Source organism: Eurosta solidaginis, chromosome 5, assembly GCF_040869045.1.
Source record: "Eurosta solidaginis isolate ZX-2024a chromosome 5, ASM4086904v1, whole genome shotgun sequence".
Classification (NCBI taxonomy): domain Eukaryota; kingdom Metazoa; phylum Arthropoda; class Insecta; order Diptera; family Tephritidae; genus Eurosta; species Eurosta solidaginis.
Window position 1 is genome coordinate 18,599,496 of NC_090323.1, and position 20,639 is coordinate 18,620,134.

Below are 20,639 nucleotides of genomic sequence, written 5' to 3' on the forward strand. Positions count from 1 at the left end.
CGATCGTATTACAAAACACAGAGATAGATAGAAGTCTATCTTCTATATATCAAAATGATCTGGGCGAAAAAAGAAATTCATTTAGCCATGTACGTCCGTCCGTCCGTAAACACGATAACTTGAGTAAATTTTGAGGTATCTTAATGAAATTTGGTATGTAAGTTCCTGGGCACTCATCTCAGATCGCTTTTTAAAATGAACGAAATCGGACTGTAACCACGCCCACTTTTTCGATATCGAAAATTTCGAAAAACCGAAAAAGTGGGATAATTCATTACCAAAGACGGATAAAGCGATGAAACTTGGTAGGAGGGTTGACGTTATGACGCAGAATAGAAAATTAGTAAAATTTTTGGATAATGGGCGTGGCACCGCCCACTTTTAAAAGAAGGTAATTTAAAGTCAAATTTTAACAAAAAAATGAATATCTTTACAGTATTTAAGTAAATTATGTCAACGTTCAGCTCCAGCAATAATATGGCGCAACAAAATACAAAAATAAAAGAAAATTTCAAAATAGGCGTGGCTCCGCCCTTTTTCAATTAATTTGTCTATAATACTTTTAATGCCATAAGTCGAACAAAAATTTACCAATCCGTGTGAAATTTGGTGAGAGCATAGCCTCTATGACGATAACTGTTTTTTGTGAAAATGGGCGAAATAGGTTGAAGCCACGTCCAGTTGTTACACACAGTCGACCGTCTGTCCTTCCGCTCGGCCCTTAACATGATAACTTGAGCAAAAATCGATATATCTTTACTAAACTAAGTGCACGTACTTATCTGAACTCACTTTATCTTGGTATTAAAAATGGGCGAAATTCGTCTATGACCACTTTTCGATATCGAAAATTTCGAAAAATAAAAAAAAAATGCCATAAATCTATACCAAATACGAAAAAAGGGATAAACCATGGTGATTGGATTGGTTTTTTGACGCAAAACATAACTTTAAAAAAAACTTTGTAAAATGGGTGTGACACCTACTCCCTTTTAAATTACTCATTACCACCTTTCATTTGATACCCATATCGTACAAACACATTCTAGAGTTACCCCTGGTCCACCTTTATGGCGATATCTCGAAAACGCGTCCACCTATAGAACTATGGCCCACTCCTTTTTAAAATACTCTTTAATATCTTCCATTTGATACCCATGTCATACAAACATATTCCAAGTTTACCCTGGGTTCATTTTCCTACATGGTGATTTTCCCTTATTTCGTCTCCAAAGCTCTCAGCTGAGTATGTAATGTTCGGTTACACCCGAACTTAGCCTTCCTTACTTATTTGGTTCTAACTTTATATAGGCCTCAACCATTATGTGATTCAAGTGGTAGCTGGGGCAACTGCCCCTCAACTTCGTGTGCCAAAGCATGTAATCATAAAATCAACGTTACTATAGCGCACAGAGATTTCAGCAGCAGCTTCAATTGACAGCTTACAATACTGACTAGCATAGTTTTGAGCGAGCAATTGTCGCTTTAAATTAATACTTAAATGGGTACTTAGTATTAATGTAGTCCAACTAACGCATTCATTCGAGAACTGCACCCCATTGTGAACGCTCATCGAATAGTAGACGATGTATTTGCTACAGTTATTTTTACTTACTTATGTTCTAGGATTTTCAATGAGTATAAACTATTGGTAGGTGAAAAGAAAACTACAAATATTTACATATATAAAATTACGAAAAGTTTCAAGTTTGAACTTCTTTCTGTACAATTTAGCTCAGCAGATGAAACGCATGCGTTGATATTGGCACGTGGTGGATCCAGAGGAATATCAAACAAAAATTTAAGAGAAGTTAATGGAATATCTTTGTTGGGACGCACCTTAACGGTTTTGAATGAATCACGCCTATTTGAATACATCTGGGTGTCTACAGACAGCGAGCTAATAGCGAACGTAGCTAGAAAATGTAAGTAATTGGTGAGACGAGACGGACGCCCTAATTCAACCAACGTAAAAAACGTGAGCTCTTTCCGATAGCTCACCTCCGTACGTGCTGAGAGGGTCACGATAAAAGATTTTCCAAGCAAAATATGCTTAGGGGCAAAGTCTCGTGTACTTTTTGAGCCGAAGCATCTTTATAATTCGCATGGTTTAGCCAGCGAATTCATATGACGACCGTCGATCTAAAACGTATGCGGGTTATTCAAAGGGATATGTTGATTATGTGGGACTTTAGAAAATCTGGACTTCACGCTTAATCTAAGGGTTTCTCGCTAACAAATCATGACCCTCGTTATTTGTTCCTGCTTGAAAGAGAGATCGTTTTTGTGGGCCTTTAACTGAAAATTGGATGTATTTGTTGTGTTAATGTCCGATTACGGCAGGCTTGTGTTGTTCCGATACCACCTTGTACTCCTTACCTGCACTCATATAAAAGGATCGAGAAAATTAATCGATACCAAAACAAGTATCGAGGTAAAGTACTCGTTATTTACTCGCATCGTACTCATTAAAAAGCACAGTAGAACTTATGCAAACTAATCCATACCTTATCAAAACAACTCAACTAAACTCGCAAGTGCCTCATGACCTCGTAAAGAAAACATTTTGTTATGCAAGCTTGCGAGATTTACACGCTCTGCGAGTTGTGCGAGGGATTTCTGAGCCTTTTCTAAAAACAATATTTTGAAAAATAAATAAAATTCCAGTAAATAATATGCAAAATTCATGTGCATTGATTCATTCACTTATATCTTTTGAAACGTCAAAATATGTTAGGTTCCCGATTCTTAATCCTGAATACGTATCTTTGAATACACCAAAACAAGTAGGCCCGTCGGCACCCGTATTTGCTGATTTTTTCTAAAAATTCCGAAATGATGAGTTTTTCTGGAGGACAATTTAAGGACGGAATGCAACAATCTCTTTAAAGAACTGGGAACACAAAATTCCCAAATGTAGAAAATCATGCGGCCATTGTAAAAGCAAAATATAAAACATGTAGGAGGCGTTATTTGACTTGGGTAATGGAAAGCTCGATACTGTACCAACGTACTCGATACCTAAAACGGTACTTGTACACGGTAATTGACTGTAAAAAAAACTCCTTACTTGAGCAAAGTACTCGTTGATGATAATTTAAATTGAAAATGCGTGGTGCTCTTTTGGCTTTTCCTACAAATTAGCGGGACGGTACCTACATGTTTTATGCCAACTCCGAAGGGCATGGTAAAAATACACTCGGAATGTTTGCCAAAGCACCCCGCTTATCTCCCTCAGTAGGGTAGGCACCTTGTCGTTGGTGTGAGGGCTTAGCCGAACTCCATAGCGCCCGACTATGAGGCGGAGCTGTTTAGGACTGACATCTACGCCGTTTCGCCTCATAGGAAGGCGGCGGGATGTCGGTGACCAAGAACTGCCAACCCCCTAATCCAGGGTGTTATGCGGACCGTGCCTATTGGACGATTTGCAGCCAGGGGATAAATTCGGCTGTATTCGAACAGAGCCTTCCCGATACCGGGCCACCTCGGGAAGTATTAATGGCCTTACCACAGTAAGGAGCGCTGCTGTGGCGGACGGTTCTTTCCCCGTATATAATACTGGACCGCTGAGCCCGCCTTGTCGGGCAGGTGGTCGTACGACCAAGATGAACGACTCATTACCTGATTGTAATAAGTACGATGTCAAGAGGAGGACTGAGTTGCAATCCAAGGACGACAAATACGAATTAAGCGACGCGTCGGACTCGGGGAGCGAGAGTAGTGCTGATTCAATGAACTCCGTGTTGGAGAAGCACACAAATGAAAACGGAGTAGAAGAGTGGAGAAGGGTACGGAGCAGAGGAAGTAAAAGAGCTCTCTCGCAGTACCGTGCAGCACTAAGAATTGTACAACGCTTGGGAGCAGTGGTCGACCCAACAGAAGTGGAGATCGAGCGCTTGGAATGGGCCCATGAAGCGGTAGAAGTAGATCGAAGGCAGTTAAAAAGGTTTGCTGCGAGGAACCCTCGGTTCTGCAACCGGTACGAGGAGGAAGAAGCGTCGAATGACAGAATGAAGAGGCAACGTTCGGCGGAAGGCGACAAGCCTGCTTTCAAGAGGCAGAAAGGACCCAGTCCTAGAGCCGCGAGGCAGGGCAGTCGCATAGACAAGACAAGTAGGCCCAAAGCTGTAAGACAGATGGGCTCCAATAGCGAGGTAGCAACTACCTCGAAATCTGCGAGTCAGAGGGAAGTTCCAATTAAGGAAGTAGGAGATAAGCCAAAGGGAGATAACGTTAAGACTCCGGCTTTCTCGGAGGCGCTAAAGGGAGTTAACGCTAAGACTCCGGCTTTCTCGGAGGTGTCAAAGGGAGATAACACTAAGACTCCTGCTTTTCCCGAGAAGATGAGTGATGTGGCAAAGCAGTCACTGACTGTGGCGCTGGTTGATCGTAGCAGTCCTTTCGGACAAATGACTACTGAAAGGTGGAGATCTGTGGAAAGGGAGCTTATTAGCTTAATGCTTAAGATGATGCGGGAACAACCAAGTAAGCCCCTTCCAACCTTTGATTCGGGGGGATGGTATAATGGTGTGAAGATGATAGCGTGCGACAACATCGCGAGCTTGCGGTGGCTGGATGAAGTGGTTCCAAACCTCCAAAGGCAAGGCACGAACGCTCGGTTTGAGGTGGCGGATAAAGCGAAAATCCCCACGGTACCAAAAGTTAAGGTATGGATACCATGCGTGATGAAGTCGGAGGATACACTGCGACTTCTGCAGAATCAGAATCCGAACATACCGACACAGGATTGGAAGGTACTTACTGTATCTCGGCCTACCGAGGATGGTCAGTTCTACATCTTCCAAATAAACAAGCAAGCGGAGGATATTTTGTACACGCAGCTTGGCAAAATGTCCTTTGGCACTGGCAAAATTTACATGCGACTCAGGAAAAGAAGTCCCGAGGATAAAAACCCTAACACGCTAGAGGTGGGCGAAGTCGAAAAGGACCTCAAAAGCCTAAGGGGAAAAAGACAGGTGGAGGTCCCCGACGTCACCACGAACGTGCTAGAAGAGGACCAACCGCTAAATGGTGCTGCGACTCGCACAGAGGAACACCCGGCACAACAGTCACGAGAGGCTGAAGGGGGCCTCGAATACTCTAAACCAAAAGGGCAAGGGGAGGACGACGACGTCAAGACGAAGGTGCTGGAGGGGGACAAACAGCCCAATGGTGCTGCGAGTCCTACAGATAAACCTCCAACACAGTAAAGTGGCATCGAGCGAACTCCTAACCCTTGAGGAGGGTTCGTTTGACGTGGCGCTTATCCAGGAGCCGTGGCTCTCATCGGGAGGAAAGGTTTCTGGACTTAGCACGCGTGGGTTTGGCGTTTACTACGCGCAAACGGAAGGACGGGTGCGAGCTGTAGTAATGGTAAGGAAACAGCTGCATTCATAAATGCTGCCTAATTACACCACTGAGGATCTCGTAGCGGTGGCCGTTGAGCAAAAGAATAAGCAGGCATTTATCCTGGCGTCCTGCTACATGGCCCATGCTGCGGAGGTTCCACCGATGGAGTGCAAAAGGCTAGTACAGGAGGAAGGGCGCAAAGGGCGGTTGGTCATAGGCGCAGATGCAAATGCGCACCACGATGCGTGGGGAGGAGCAGATACGAACGAGAGAGGCGAATCTCTGTTTTGTTACATCCTGCAAACCAATTTGAAGATAGCCAACAGGGGAAATGTCCCTACATACATTGGTCCAACATCCAGCAATGTTCTGGATATTACATTGAGTTCCGAGCGTGATATATCAAGGTATGATTGGATGGTTCTTGATAGACCATCCTTCTCCGACCATGCGTATATCAGCTTCAGCATCCCCCTAAAGACGGTAGAGAAGGGAGGAACCTTTAGAAACCCTAGGTCAACGAACTGGACTAAATTCCAGAAACGTAGAAACAAAACTGGGACAACCCAAAGAGGTTGCTAATGTAGAGGAACTGGAGGAGTCGAATGAATTCCTAACAAGGACGCTTATGACTGCGTATAACAAAGCTTGCCCTCTAAGAAGATTCAGAGGAAAAGCAAAGGCGTCATGGTGGAGCAATGAGCTGAGTCTTCTAAGAAGACAGGTTAAAGAAATGTTTAAGCTCGCAAAGACCGCGGAAAGCGAAGCGTGTCGGGACGAGTACAGGGATCTACTGGGGATCTACAAGCGTGAAATTACCAGGGCGAAGAGAAACTCATGGAAAAGTTTCTGTACGGACATAGAGTGCTCCAGCGAAACAGTACGGTTGAAAAAAGTCCTAGCAAAGGGGAATATAGTCCAGGGACTAATACAGAAAGAGAACGGGGAATGGTCACTCGATACACATTTCCCATCGCGAGACGGTTTAGAAGAGCCAGCAGACATCACTCACACTTCGATCACGGAGCTAGTAGTGCCGGGCTTGGTGACCGATACCAAGATCGAGTGGGCGGTGAAGACGTTTTCTAAGTTTAAATCGCCGGGCCCAGATGGTATATTCCCGACCATGCTACAAGTCTCAAGTAGGGCGGTCGTGGAATGGCTTAAAATAATATTCGATGGGTGCATAAGACTGAATCATGTACCGCACTCTTGGAGAACTGCTCGTGTAGCTTTTCTACCAAAGGCGGGGAAGATCGGTCCCGTGTATCACAAAGACTATAGACCCATTAGCTTTACATCAAAACCTTCGAGAGGCTGGTAGCTGTGTACATAAAGTCCAACGTGGATGAAAAGCTGCTCTCCACAACACAGCATGCGTACACCAAAGGCAAGCCGGTAGACACCGCATTGCATAGGGTGGTAATAAGCATAGAGAAATCCCTGGAATATAAGGAGTATGCTCTAGAAGTCTTCTTGGACATTGCCGGGGCTTTCAATAATGTTGCAAAATGGGCGATTATGGATGGTCTTAATTACATTAAAGTACATCCTGCCTTAATCAGATGGATCGGATGCATGTTAAATTGCAGAAAGATTACAGCACAATGGGGATTGTACGAGGCGACGAAATCAGCGGACAGGGGCACGCCGCAGGGAGGGGTGCTATCACCTCTGCTGTGGACGCTGGTCATCAACCAACTGCTCAGGCAATTCGATGAGGGACCCGTAAAACTTACGGCTTAAGCAGATGACGTTTCAATTGTCATAAGTGGAAAGTGCCTTCCAACGATTAGTTCTTTGATGGATCCGGCGCTTCGGGATATTCATACCTGGGCATCTAATGTCGGGTTGAAAGTCAATGCGGAGAAGACGGATATGGTCTTGTTTACAAAGAGGTACGTACAAGGTCCCAAATTGGACCAGGCCTAAGTTAGGAGGGGTGACCTTACAGGAGAAACCTTGCACAAAATATCTAGGAATCATAGACAGTAAGCTGTCATGGAAGCTCAACGTGGAGGAGAGGGTCAAGAAGGCCTCAACGGCACTCTATGCATGTAAAAGAATGCTAGGGTGTACGTGGGGCCTATCGCCCTCTCTTTCTCATTGGGTTTTTACAACGATTGTAAGCCCTATTCTATACTATGGAGTTCTTGTTTGGTGGAAAGCCACACAAAAAACAACATACCTCAAAAAATTAGAGGGGGTATGCAGGCTATCGATGCTTAGCATTACGGGAGCCCTGAAAACAACCCCAACGGCTGCACTGTATGCCATTCTGCACATCCCACCTGTAGACCTGGTAGTAAAGAACAAAGCGTTAACGACCGCAACGAAGCACCGAGGCAGCTTGAGCGCCGACCATATGGCCATAGTAGCATAGCGTCAGCAATCACAAAACGAACAGACTACATGATTCCCTATCTGCGCTTCGCGGGAGATCTTAAGGCCACAATAGAGGTGGACGGTTGGCGCAAGGGTGCGCAAATGGCGGACGAGGCGATACATGTGTACACCTATGGTTCCAAAGTAGGGTCTGCGGTATACTGCGCTGATCCGGAAATAAGCAGATCCTACAGGCTGCCGGATTACTGTAGCGTTTTCCAAGCGGAAATATTAGCCGTAACCAAAGCAGTAGAAACCCTGGAAGAGAATAGATTAAGCTGCAATCGTGTTAACTTTTATATTGACAGTCAAGCAGCAATTAAGGCAATAATCTCGCATAGCACAGCATCTAAATGCTGTCTCTGGAGAGAATCGGGACAGGGAGAAGCATACATCTATATTGGGTCCCAGGGCATATGAGAATAGATGGGAATGAAAAAGCGGACGAACTAGCTAAAAAGGGCGCATCCCTTGAAGCTTGCTCCGTAGATTTCCCAATTAGAATGGGCGAGATTAAGCGAAGGCGAGAGGTGCACATGATCGACCAAGCGGGAAAGGCGTGGGTTCAAGCGCGGGGCTGTAAAGTGTCGAAGATTATGTGTAGGTCTTACAACCTTAGACTAACACAGTTGCTTCTGTCATTAAAGAGAGAGGACTGTAGACTCATGACGGGTGTTCTGGCTGGACACTGCCTTCTTGCGTCACATGCCTTTAAATTAGGCTTGGTCAGTGAAAGCAGATGTAGGAAGTGCGGGTTGGAGGAGGAAACGATCGAGCACGTTCTGTGCTCGTGCCCTGCACTTGCCAGGCTAAGACTCCAGCTATTAGGAGTGATACAGCTGTCAGATCTAGAAGCAGCGGGTGGCTTAAGTCCTAGGAAGCTTCTAGTATTTGCCAAGGGTACGGAGTTATTTTATAACATAGGTCCTGGTTTTTGATAGGGTTTTTCAGTTTGGTCGTTAAAACAAACTTCTGGTAACACTACGGACTCAATCAGTTTATGTGAGGTCCTCATGGACCGGCCAGTTCAACCTACCTACCTACCCCGCTTATCTACTACTGACTCCGATATGAGCAGCAAAGGTTTTTTGGCTTTCGAGCCTTACCAATGTGATTGGTGTGCCCACCACGCGCTGTCAGCAGCTAACAAAGTGCAAGCATTCTGGTCCTTTATAAAACTTGCCAATTTGGTACGTTGGGCTTTTGAGCACCAGTGGCATAAGGATGACGTGAACAGTAATTACAGTTAAAAAAAATTATGAAAACAATCTAAGCGTAAAGTTTCGTCTAAATCGTTCCATTTCAGTTGGTGCACTGGTGCACATGCGAGATCCTCTCTCCGCTCAAGATAATACTTCATCTTTGGAATCAGTCAATGAATTCTTACAAGCGCACGAGACTGTCAATAGATTTGCATTATTTCAATGTACTTCAATATTCTTGAAAGACTCATATATCCGACAGGCTTTAAGACGATTTGAAACGAAGGATTGCGTCTTTGCGGCAACCAGGTAGCTGCAAAATTAAACGATTAAGAAATATTGAATTTGGAATTAAATTTTTAGATCTTATAAATTACGTTGGATGTTTGATGCGGATGGACGGATTGTACCACTGAATTTCAATCCAAAGCGTAGACCACGTCGTCAGGATTGGACAGGTGAATTAATTGAAACAGGAATGTTTTACTTCGCCACAAGGAGTTTAGTCGAATATGAGCATCGATTTCAAAATGATAAGTAATATGATATGCAATGTTAATAAAAAAAAGTGTGTACTCCATATATTTGAGATTAGATTAGGTTAGGTTGAAAGGATACTAAGGCTTTTATCAACACTTTCACTCGAGTTTGAGCAGCTGCTAGAGATCAACTTAATTTTCCTATAACAAGCAACGTAGAAAAGGTGCTCTACAAATATGAGTCGCGTACTTCTCATTTTGCCATCTAAGGCAGAGGGAACCTGTTGATATATGCCCTCATGACATCTTCGTATCCTGTGATAGCAACCATCACATAGATAACAACTATCAAATGTTGTACCCCTCCAGCGGGTTAGGGGGTTAGAATATACCCGCGGTAGGTATGCCTGTCGTAAGAGGCGACTAAAATACCAGATTCAAGGGGTTGTGTAGCGTAAACTTTTCAGATTGCCAGCGCAATATATAGCTTCTCCAAACCCATTTGGCAACCTCACCTATCCGTGGCGAATCCTGTTACACTAACAGACGAGGCTCTGGCGACCCCAAGCACCTCATGTAACCTGGGGGTGGGGAGGGACGGATGGCCTGAACGTTTAATGTGGTCATATAAATCGTTCCCGAGATGGTCGGGCTAGCACCTTAATGGTGCTGTGTTACCGGAGCGTACCGGTTCTGTATCCGGCAAGGGACCATCACATCGATAACGCTCCCCAAAGCCTTCGGAGAGTAACCTTATCGCTACAACAACAACAACAACAACATCAAATATTGTAGCCTTGAAGATTTTTTAAGAGGTCACGTACAAGCGATCGTAACTTTTTTTATGTTCGGGGAGAAACCTTATCGCTACAACAACAACAACAACAACGTTTTTTTTATGACCCGATCATATCCATTTCGTAGCTCTACAATGTATATAAATATAATAATACGAGCCGGACCCGTGCGCATCTTGCGTAACAAATCGCTCATTTACGTCAATAGTGTCATAATTCAAGAAACACAATTTTCCAGGAGATCCGTTCAAAGATTTCAACTGCCATATGTTGCGCATAAAAAGGCATATTTTAATTTTTATAGCACGTGGTAAATTTTTAACTGATCACAAAGATTTTTTTATACATAGATCATGATACTGGGTACGTTTATATGTTATTAACTCAAAAGTAATGTTTTTTGAGTTATAACACTATTGAAGTAAATGAGCGAAATATAAAAGTCTCATATCAAATATCAACAGAAATCAGCTGTTCTATCAATCATCTAACAATAAAAACTTATATCCGCTTGCGCTGCCATCTGGCGAATGTTAGCACCTGCCGTGCAGTGTTAGTTCTAATCAAATATTAACAATAGTGCCATAGTACAAATAGATTTCTTTGTGTGCTCACAGTCATTTATTTTTAACAAATTATTTTAATAAAATATAGCTAAACAAAAGCAATACGACCAACAATCACCAAAGCTCGCTAATAACACGAATCTCGATCTTTACAACCAAAGCTTTATTTATATATTTGGATTCCAAATAAGAGCGAAAAAGGGACCTGTACATAAAAACAGCAACCAGAAATATATATAAGATTATTAATATTATTCAGTGACCCCTCACAATCCACGATGTTATCTCTTTTATTGCTATGCCTTCTATGATCAGAAGTGACTGTAATGTTGGTCCCTTAAACTAAGCTCTTCATCCACTTTTCCTATTGCGTACACAACAAGATACTACATGAGAATGCGATACAAACTGACTACCTGACTCGTAAACGCTTTGGAAATTACGTTGGTCTAGTTTCGTTGCTGCATTTTTGACCCAACGGTATAGATTATATCATACCAGCAATCCCAAGCCCACCCTTTTGTTCCGTTGAACACCACGGTCAATAAATTGACGTAAAATAGTCCGTGCTGGATATAAGCGCAGCATTGACACCGTTGAATCATTATCACGTCCTTCAGTATCGTAAAAGTAAGCTGATTTCCAAGTAATGCATACCGTTACTAGTATAATTCTTTTACATTTTCTGAATTTTTATTTGGCTATTCCTCTATTGAGACTGTTAGAAACAGCAATGGAGGTCAAGCCTTCTTCACTTGATTACCGCTACGTTGTATAGGGTATACTTTTCGCTACTGCCAACGGATTACACTCTTCAAAAACTGAACAATGAAATCTATCGACATTATCGATATTGCCATCGCCTGTTGTCCAACTCCACTCCACCAAGCTACCCAACTACAAAATATAGCCACATATCTTCACTTATTTGATTCTAAGGAATATCTTATTGTATTAAAATTCCACGTCTTTATTTAAAATAATAAAACAACTCATCCTGCAATCTCTTTATCTGTTGGCTTGTTGTGGCGCCCAACATGAGGCGCACTTAGATGACTTTAAAAATTTTGTAAATGTAATATTTGGTAAAAAATTCCTTCCGCCAAATTGTTCCAAGTCCTAAAGCTCAATTTGTTATCAGAAATGTTTTTCCTTATTCATTTAACATTCTTAATTAACGAAGAAAAATATATTTTCAGATGCGATGTAGTTGAGATCGATGCCGCCGACGCAATGGAAATTGATACCTGTACCGATCTCTTGCTTGCCGAATGTCTTGTGCAAAGTAAACTAGAAGAAGCAAATGGAAACAAGTGCGCAAATATGATTGAAAATAATAATTAAAGAATTATACTGTACAAAACTAAATGTATTATAAAAATATATATGAAAAGAATTCAATTCATTTGAGTACTATAAAATATTTAAACATATTTTTTTATTATTATCATCATTATTAATTATATATAATCTTAAAATAATAGTGTATAATAAATAATTTCATTTTCATGTATCGTCATATATAAGTATTTATGTATTAATGTATCTATGTACGTATCGTATGTAAGTATGCATGTATGTACATATGCATGTATGTATGTTTCGCGCGCATATTGTATATATATATATAATAGGGCGGATCAAATTGTATGAGGAAAAATGGGGAAAAAAACTTCAGGTGCACATCCAGTTTCTGAATCTATGGGTCATTCTGAGTAATATTGTCCATGGGACCATAGGTCTGAAATGAATTTCGAGCCTCCCTAATTTTGTTAGAAAATTTTATATCCCAATCCGAAACCGAATTTGACATTTATTTTCATGTATTTTATTTGTGAGGGCCGCTATTCGGATTGATATATACAATTTTCTAACAAAATTAGGGAGGCTCGAAATTCATTTCAGACCTATGGTCCCATGGACAATATTACTCAGAATGACCCATAGATTCAGAAACTGGATGTGCCCTTCCAACAATAAATTTGACACACCCTAATATATATATATATATCCGCGCATGAGTTGAAAAACGATCTGTGAAAGCCTCAACAGGGTTTTACTCAAATGAAAGTGCTTGGCATGGCTAAAACCGAGTTATGCTTTCCTACCTTAAAATTTCTCGCAAAAAAGTCACGCGGATGCCTTATCTCAGTATTTGGTTCATAAATTATCGTTCTCATGGAATCTATATTGAATTGGACTGTTTGTGAACTAAATTTTTAGATAAATCTTTCAAAATGCATATCGGTGCAGAGTTATGGGAAATTGTTACAACTAACCAGATATCTCCTTCGTGAGCACAGGCCTAATCAACAGTGTAGGCTGGCGAACGATGTTAGGTCCGGCGTCTGAGCATGCACCCTTAATCGTCTCAATTGATCAACCAACATAAATTTCAGATAAACTGATTGTGACGCCGTACAAGAATGCACTTTTGCATACCCTAAACAAAAAATTGCACATCACTTGTCGTTCCTGCCGCAGAAGGTTAAGGAAGCTGATATACAGCTTTAACTCTATGTTGAAGCTGAGATATCCCGCAAATGCGTGATATAAGCTTTGTTCCTTTTTTACTTTTATCAAATCTGAAATATGGCAATTTTTATTTTATATATGGTCACCAGCAGTAAAAAAAATAAGGGGATGAATTTGCAGATTTGCACCGCACTTACAACTGCTTCGCTATATCTTCCTATTAAGTCAGAATAACATCTAAATAGCGAGCCGTAGATGTTAAGAGAAAAAAAAGCACAGAGTCAGTCAGCTCTTTTGCCCATATTCGTTCGTTGAATGCTGTTATTAGTGCCAATGACCAGTTGTCGTCGAAGCGCATCTCTGTCATGGATACTGTAACGAACTGAACTCTTAAACTTATCTATATTAGAGCCCATTATTTATTTATTAGTCCACCATTTATCGTTGAGTAACATTACTGTCATAGATGCAGTAACGAGCTAAACTCTTAAAATTATCTACATTAGAGCCTGACATAGTTATGGTAATGGTAAGTCGCGTAAGTAGAGAGACGCACACATGAAACGAAAAACGTCCTCACATGCCGTCGAGTTAATTTTACACCAAACTCCACAAAGTCACGCTTCGTCGATTGTATGAAGTGGGCGTGGGCGTGGTTACATAAAGCGTTTTCAAACGAATTTTGAACTAGAGTATATGATGGTTTTTGGTGTTTTCAAATAGTTCGTTCTTTAACCATATGTGCACATACAAGAAGCATTTTCTGATCGTCAGCTGAGATTAGTTGATCTTCCACTCAACAGTATATGTATGTATGTGTATTTACATATTATATGCGACATAAATGGGATCAAGCTGATCAGCTAAAAATCCATCACGCAAATGCATTCGTTGTTTTTCACCTCGACTATTGATTGGTACAACGCCTGTGGTAAAATATTATAAGAGGAAGGAGATTTATTGTATGATTTCGTGCTTTAATAAAAATTTACTGAATTTGTACCTGGATCGACAACAACAACAACGCCAACAATTAATTGATGCTCTTCTAAAACAGTGTTCGTCACCAACGGTACCAAATCCAATGCTTCAGATTCATTGCCATCCAACTCAACAACAACAACCAATAAATTGGTCCATGTAAAAACAGCACTAAAATACAATAGAAATTTTATATTTTTTTATGGAGGGTATTTCCATAACAACATACCATTCAGCGATTTTCTTATGGCATCTTAATACCGAATTTTCAATATCAATCGGATGATAATTCATACCACGCAATGTAATCACTTCATCTAAAGCACCCACAACATACACAGCATCATGCAGCTCCTGTTCATTAACATTACCAATTGAACCTGGATCCCCACCGCCACCACCAATGCTGGGCGCTTGTATACCACCAACACCAGTTGACATGGATGAAAAATTTAGTTGCAATTGACTCATTGAATTTAAAGACTCATTATCACTATCACGACTAGCTACACTTGGTGTAGTTTCATCCAAAATGGATACGGCTTGCGAACATTCAGTACGACGCAAAAAACCTAAATAACCTGTACGCGCATACACTTCTGTTGTCGCACCAGTTACTAATTTTGCATTGAAATGATCATTATAATCGGTTTCATCGCCATAAATGGTGAAATAGCCATTAGCATTATGCGGCGATTGCACCTACAAAATGAATAAGTATAATAATAAAATCAAAGAGAGCAGATTAATAAGAGGAAGCATTGTAGAGTCGTTCATTCGCCATAAAGTGGGACGGCTGCGTCAGGAATTCACCATACGTTTTGCCCCTGCTTCGTTTTCACAATCTGGATTAAAAAAGTCACAAGCCTGGGCATTCGCGCAATTTTAGTGATGTAAATTGCAATGCGCCAATGCCGGTGCCAGCTCAGTGGTAGCTCATTGACGCAATGACTCCAAGCGAATTTTGACGCTTCTCAGTAGTGAGTGCGTAGTACATTTTACTTGCGTTATTGAATGAAACGATTTTTGTATATCAAGCACGAGTTTGGTGTTATTGGCGCTACAGGCAATGACGACACTGAGCTGATGACGGTAGCGCTGGTAGTTCAGCTTTTCAATCAGAGAAAGCATTGATGGCACATGTAAATTATTATGGCTTAGGCTATTATTGGTTGTGACTTTGAACCAAATAAATGCTGCGGACATAACAACCGAAGTAATTTTCGAGTTTTATATTTTAGATTTAATGCACAATTAATATGGGTGTGTTTGAGCAGCCAAATAATAACTGTATTATTGCTAAAGTGCTGTTTAGTTGATGGAATGTCGCTAATTTCCTAGCGATGATCAATAGATTATCAACATTTAGTTCAACGAACGCGCAAAATTGCCACATCTGCTCAAATTTTGCTGAAGAGCGTTGTGCTGTCGTAAAAAGTAACACTGCTGCAGCTCGAACACACCCTATATCGCGCAAATAAGAAAAAAATAGACAAATTAGCTTATTTTACAAATCGCTTGGCTGAGATTTTCAATTGTTGATTTAACTTAAGCTGTTATGCCAATATTTTTCAGCCAGCTTTTTTTCAAATAGGTAATTTTTCCAAAGGCAAAATAGATTACAGAGTTATACAGCCTTAAAAAATCAGCTATGTTGAGGCGGACAGCATAGCAAAAGGGATGGTGAATTCCTAATACAGCCGTCCTACAATTTCCACAAAGTTTTAAAACTATACAATGCACCATCTTATATTTAAAGCGTCTTTGAAGAAAGTAATAGACTGTTTGGAATATTTACCCAAATTTCGCCCAAATGTGAATCACCACAATGTCCTTTCGTTTCTGGGTTAGCAATAATCACCTTAACACCTGGTAAAAGTTTCCCTGATTCTATAAGACATAACGAATTCGGTGCACCACGTTCCACAAGCGCTACACGATTATTTCTCAATGCACGCAAATCTACATAAACTTGTGCACTCTCTGCTGAGCTGGCGCCTTGAACACAAATGGCGGGATTGACACGACAACCAAATGAGGTCGATACACAACGCGTATTTAGACCGAGCGCTTGGAAGAGCTTACAAAATTGTTGTGTTAATTGCACACGTGGACGCTCCTCAGCTACCACAACACATGTACGTACACAACGTAAATCGACATTACGTTGCTTGAGCATAGGTATTGAATTGCTTAACGCTTTGGTACATAATTCGATGACACCATAAGAGCAGAATGTGTCACGTACACGATAATGTGATAATGTTGATAGCCAAAGACTGGGATTCGTTTCAACTTCATATGGTGCAATGAGTATGGAATGGTGACCGCTATAAACACCAATTAAGGTCCACATAGCAAAACCGAGACCACAATATGGATCGAGACAGAGTGCGACGTGACGTGAGGGATATAATTCGCAGGCCAATTTTAAGCTTGCGCAGAGACTAGAGAGGGATCTGTTGAAAAGAAAAAAAAAAAAAAAAATTATTTATAAAATTAAGAGAACGTTCGAACGTAGTATTTGGTTTCGTAAAACAGCATGCTTATTTAATTAGGTCAGACCTGTTAAATTTCCATTAACATTAATAACCAATAATATCTTTGCCTTTTTTAATTTTAATGATTGATTAAGGCCCGGGTTTTTCAGTACAAGTTCAACTCAATTTGTCAGTTAAACTACGCTTAAACTTATTCTGCAGTTTTTCAGTCTACTTTAACTGAAGTTGAAGCTGAGCTTAAGTGGCCGATCTGGCAGGGTTAATTTCTAGTTAAAGGGCCAATTAAACTTCCTTAACCATAACGCCATAGTCGTAACCATACCCATATCCATAACTATCTCCAATGTGACGCGATTAATGGTGCCTTAACCTAAAAATCGTGAAAATTTCATGAAAACGCAAAAAATTACAAACATATTCCACAAAAAATATGTCTCTTAGTTATAACGTATCCAAAACAATGAATAAAATCTACAAAAAGTTAGTAAATTCACCAACTCAAATATTTTTAGGTTATGGATATGGTGAGAAACCAAAAACCAATCGGTTGGCTATGGTATGGTTATGGCTTTAGCGTTATGGTATGGTACCATTAATCGATTACATTGATTTCCATAAGCTAGGTTCGATCAGCTGTTTTATCTGGTTATGGTTTTATGGTTATAAGTCACCATTAATTGGCACTTAAGCTATCAGTTATTTGTGTTCGTTCGAAATGGCGTCGAATATACCCAACAAACATTTGGGCTTGAGTACCATAAGAGCTTATGTTGATAACTAAAATACCTCTAAAATCTCAAGGCTTGTTACGAAACAGGGGCTTAACTCGAGAATCATAGCGTACTCAGTAAAAGAGGTTATTTTTTATAATCAAAAAAATGCTATTACTTAAGTTGAACAAATTTAATTAACAACTGGTGGTTCTCTAACTAGACTCAAATGTAAGATTCCATACTACAGTATTTTCACCAAAATGAAATATATGTATATAATTTAAAAAATAAATAAATGTGATGCGATAACTTTCGAAGAGACTTTAGGCCGCCGTGCTCCTTTTAATTTTTCCTACAAATTGGCGGGACGGGACCTACTTGTTTATGCCGGCATCTGCAAGGCAGATGAGTTTTCACTGGGAGCTTTTCTTGGCAGAAATACGCTCGGAGTGCTTGCCAAACACTGCCGAGAGGCGACCCGCTTAAAAAAATATTCTACTAATTGAAAAACTTTGCCCGGGCGTGAACCCAGGATCTTCGGTGGGGTAGGCGGAGCACGCTACCATCACACCACGGCGGCAGCCTATATAATTTATTTTTGATTAATTACGCTTCATTACTGCTATCAACCAGGTGTTTATTTTTCACAATAAACAGTTGTTGGTTTTGGTGGTACCACCTTGGAGATTTTTTTTCAACTCCACCTCAACTCGATATGCAAGGTAGGATATCAACTGGAGAAATGTATTCATATCATTTGAGAAATGTACATTTCTCAAAATTGGAAAATATTAATGACATTGGAGATCAACTCGAAAACTTTTAATTTTACAAAATTTTTCAAAGGTTGGATAGTGATTGGAGAATGAAGTTGGATATCAACTCAAGTCCTATATGGTTTGAGAATAATTAAATAATGATGTTGGATATCACTTCCGGAACTATATATAATATATAATTTCGCTGGAGAATTTTTTTCCATATTTGTTGGGTAAACAAAATCCAACTGTTGCCGTATCTACAAATTATCTAGATAATAACAAAAACCAATGTTGCCGCAGAAAAAAAGCATGCCCCAAAGGCGGCCTTAAACTGTGACAAACTTAGTTTAAGCTTAGTTTAACCAGCTACTGAAAAACCGGGCCTAAGTGACAAAACACAGTTTTGTTACAAATTCATTCTAATAAAAAGGTGACGATTCCAAGGATTGAACATACGAAAGTGTAATAATTTGTGAATAATTTTCTTACCGATGCGTTATATTAACACCACTCAAGCGCCCACATGTCGAAACGCTGAAATCTAAATATGCTGTGGAATCCGAAGGTGCATTAGCAATTGCCATTAATTTTCGTTTGGGATTGTCATCAATATCTAATATGGGTGGCCATGTCTTAGGATCGATTGAAGCAGCCGCTTCACGTGATTTCAATAATTTTATTATCGGTTGTATAGAGAGCACAATAACACTTTTCGAAACATCAACAATCATGCGCACCGTTGGTAGTGTTGTTATAAGATTTTGTGGATGTGGTGGTCGTATGGTAATTGGTATAGCAGCCAAATATAAGCAGCCATAGAAGGCGCATAATAAATCCAAGCCGGGAGGAAATATTAAAGCTTAATTATAGAGGAATTGAGAAAGATATTTAAATCATTACTGTTTATTTTATTGTTGTTACAAGGCTAATGAATATAAAAAGATATGAATCGACACAAAAAGAGTTTTTGTTAATTTCAGACCTACTTAACTCCTAATTGGCAAATAATTAAGTTTTCCCATACAAATTTTCTCTTCGATAAGCAGTTATTATGAAGAAATTTTAAATATGTCGATTTTTTCCTAGACCTAGAACAATCTCAAGAGTTTCATCTCTAAATGAAAGCATGAAATAAAAGAGAAACGTGATAATTGGACAGCTAATAATCTAGTTCCTAGGGATGGGACATATGCGAACGCCTAGATTAACAATTATGGTTTTATTGTAGAGCAGTGCATGTGTAAACGTGGTCTAGAGGATATATTAGCCATCATCTAGTGAGTTTTCTAGCTCCATATCACGCCCAATTTTCACGGGAATGCTCTGGATTAGTGGGAGACTTAAGAAGCAAGAGTCGTGATATTTTTCTACACATAAGTTGTGATAAACAGATGTCACTGTTGTGCTTTATTTACATATACATACGTTAAGGGCCAAGCAGCGACATCTATTTTTGAAGAAATTTACATTTTATCTGGCTCACAAATTGAACCAGACTTCTATCTGGATTATCTGGCTCAAATCATTGTTGTTGCATTTACATGTAAAATTGTTTATCTGGCTCCATATCATTACAACGGGATGATAGTTATTGATTCAAATCAGTACGACCAAATACCTAATTTGTGAAAAGAAATTAAATTAAATAATTAAAAAAAAATTTAAGTTTAACGGTTTTATTGAAAACAATACTTACATTAAGTAATAATAATACTAAAAGCTAGAAAATAATTAGGTAGGTCCTAGGTACTAGTCATCACACTCCTCATCAATCTAGGGCGCTGATCAGACAAATAAATAAAAGCGTGGGTGGCGTCAAATTTCTATTGTAGTCAACCGCTCATATCTTCACAAATCATATTGTCATATATGTATAAGTAAGACCAACTTAACCTTAATCAGGTTACGCTACGCCTCACGTTTTCTGTGGGGTTCATCCCTTGCTAGAAGCGTGTGGTTTATGGCTGTCAGCATACTTTACCCATTATTTGATAGTCTAAAGTCCGGCTTTTTGGGAGTGTTCGAGAGAAAAAATTCCTCGAAAGATTTATGGACCACCCCTACGCGTTGGCATAAGCAGACATCAACATAGTCCAGCGCTGGCTAGGTCATGTTATGCGAAAGAAAGATGACGCTCCGGCTAAGAAAGTGCTTCTATCGAAAGCCGCCTATGGAGGCAGAGGAAGAGGTCGGCCCCCACTCCGCTGGAAGGACCGGTGGAAAACGATTTAAACTCCCTTGGTGTGACCAATTGGCGCCAGTTGGCAGAGAAGAAGCGACTGGCGCGCCTTGTTGGACAGCCATAACCGTTTAAACGGTTAAGCGCCAATTAAATACGTAAGTAGAGTCCGGCTTATATCGCCTTATACTCATATTAAATTAAATATCCTTCCGCAAAGAGTTTTGATACTCGCACACCCGTGGTCTAGC

The 20,639-nt window shown here is 40.3% G+C and overlaps 2 protein-coding genes across 5 annotated transcripts in view; one reads left to right on the forward strand and one right to left on the reverse strand.

The window, feature by feature from the left end:
• The first annotated feature begins 1,390 nt into the window (after positions 1-1,390).
• Csas (CMP-sialic acid synthase) lies at positions 1,391-12,269 on the forward strand. Its single transcript, XM_067790334.1, has 5 exons — positions 1,391-1,651; positions 1,735-1,925; positions 9,041-9,245; positions 9,300-9,473; positions 11,978-12,269. Exons 1-5 carry the CDS (start codon positions 1,587-1,589, stop codon positions 12,120-12,122), a joined length of 780 nt encoding a protein of 259 aa, XP_067646435.1. The 5' UTR covers positions 1,391-1,586; the 3' UTR covers positions 12,123-12,269.
• A 1,380-nt stretch (positions 12,270-13,649) lies between these two features.
• Positions 13,650-20,639, reverse strand: part of DIP2 (disco-interacting protein 2) — a 56,105-nt gene continuing 49,115 nt past the window's right edge. For all 4 annotated transcript variants that reach the window (XM_067790333.1, XM_067790332.1, XM_067790331.1 and 1 more), the window contains 5 exons: positions 18,699-19,068; positions 16,033-16,693; positions 14,464-14,936; positions 14,257-14,405; positions 13,650-14,179 (listed from right to left, as the gene is read on the reverse strand). In XM_067790333.1, the coding sequence (XP_067646434.1) occupies positions 14,076-14,179; positions 14,257-14,405; positions 14,464-14,936; positions 16,033-16,693; positions 18,699-19,068 (1,757 nt within the window). In that variant the 3' untranslated portion in view covers positions 13,650-14,075. The remainder of the gene's footprint in view (positions 14,180-14,256; positions 14,406-14,463; positions 14,937-16,032; positions 16,694-18,698; positions 19,069-20,639) is intronic.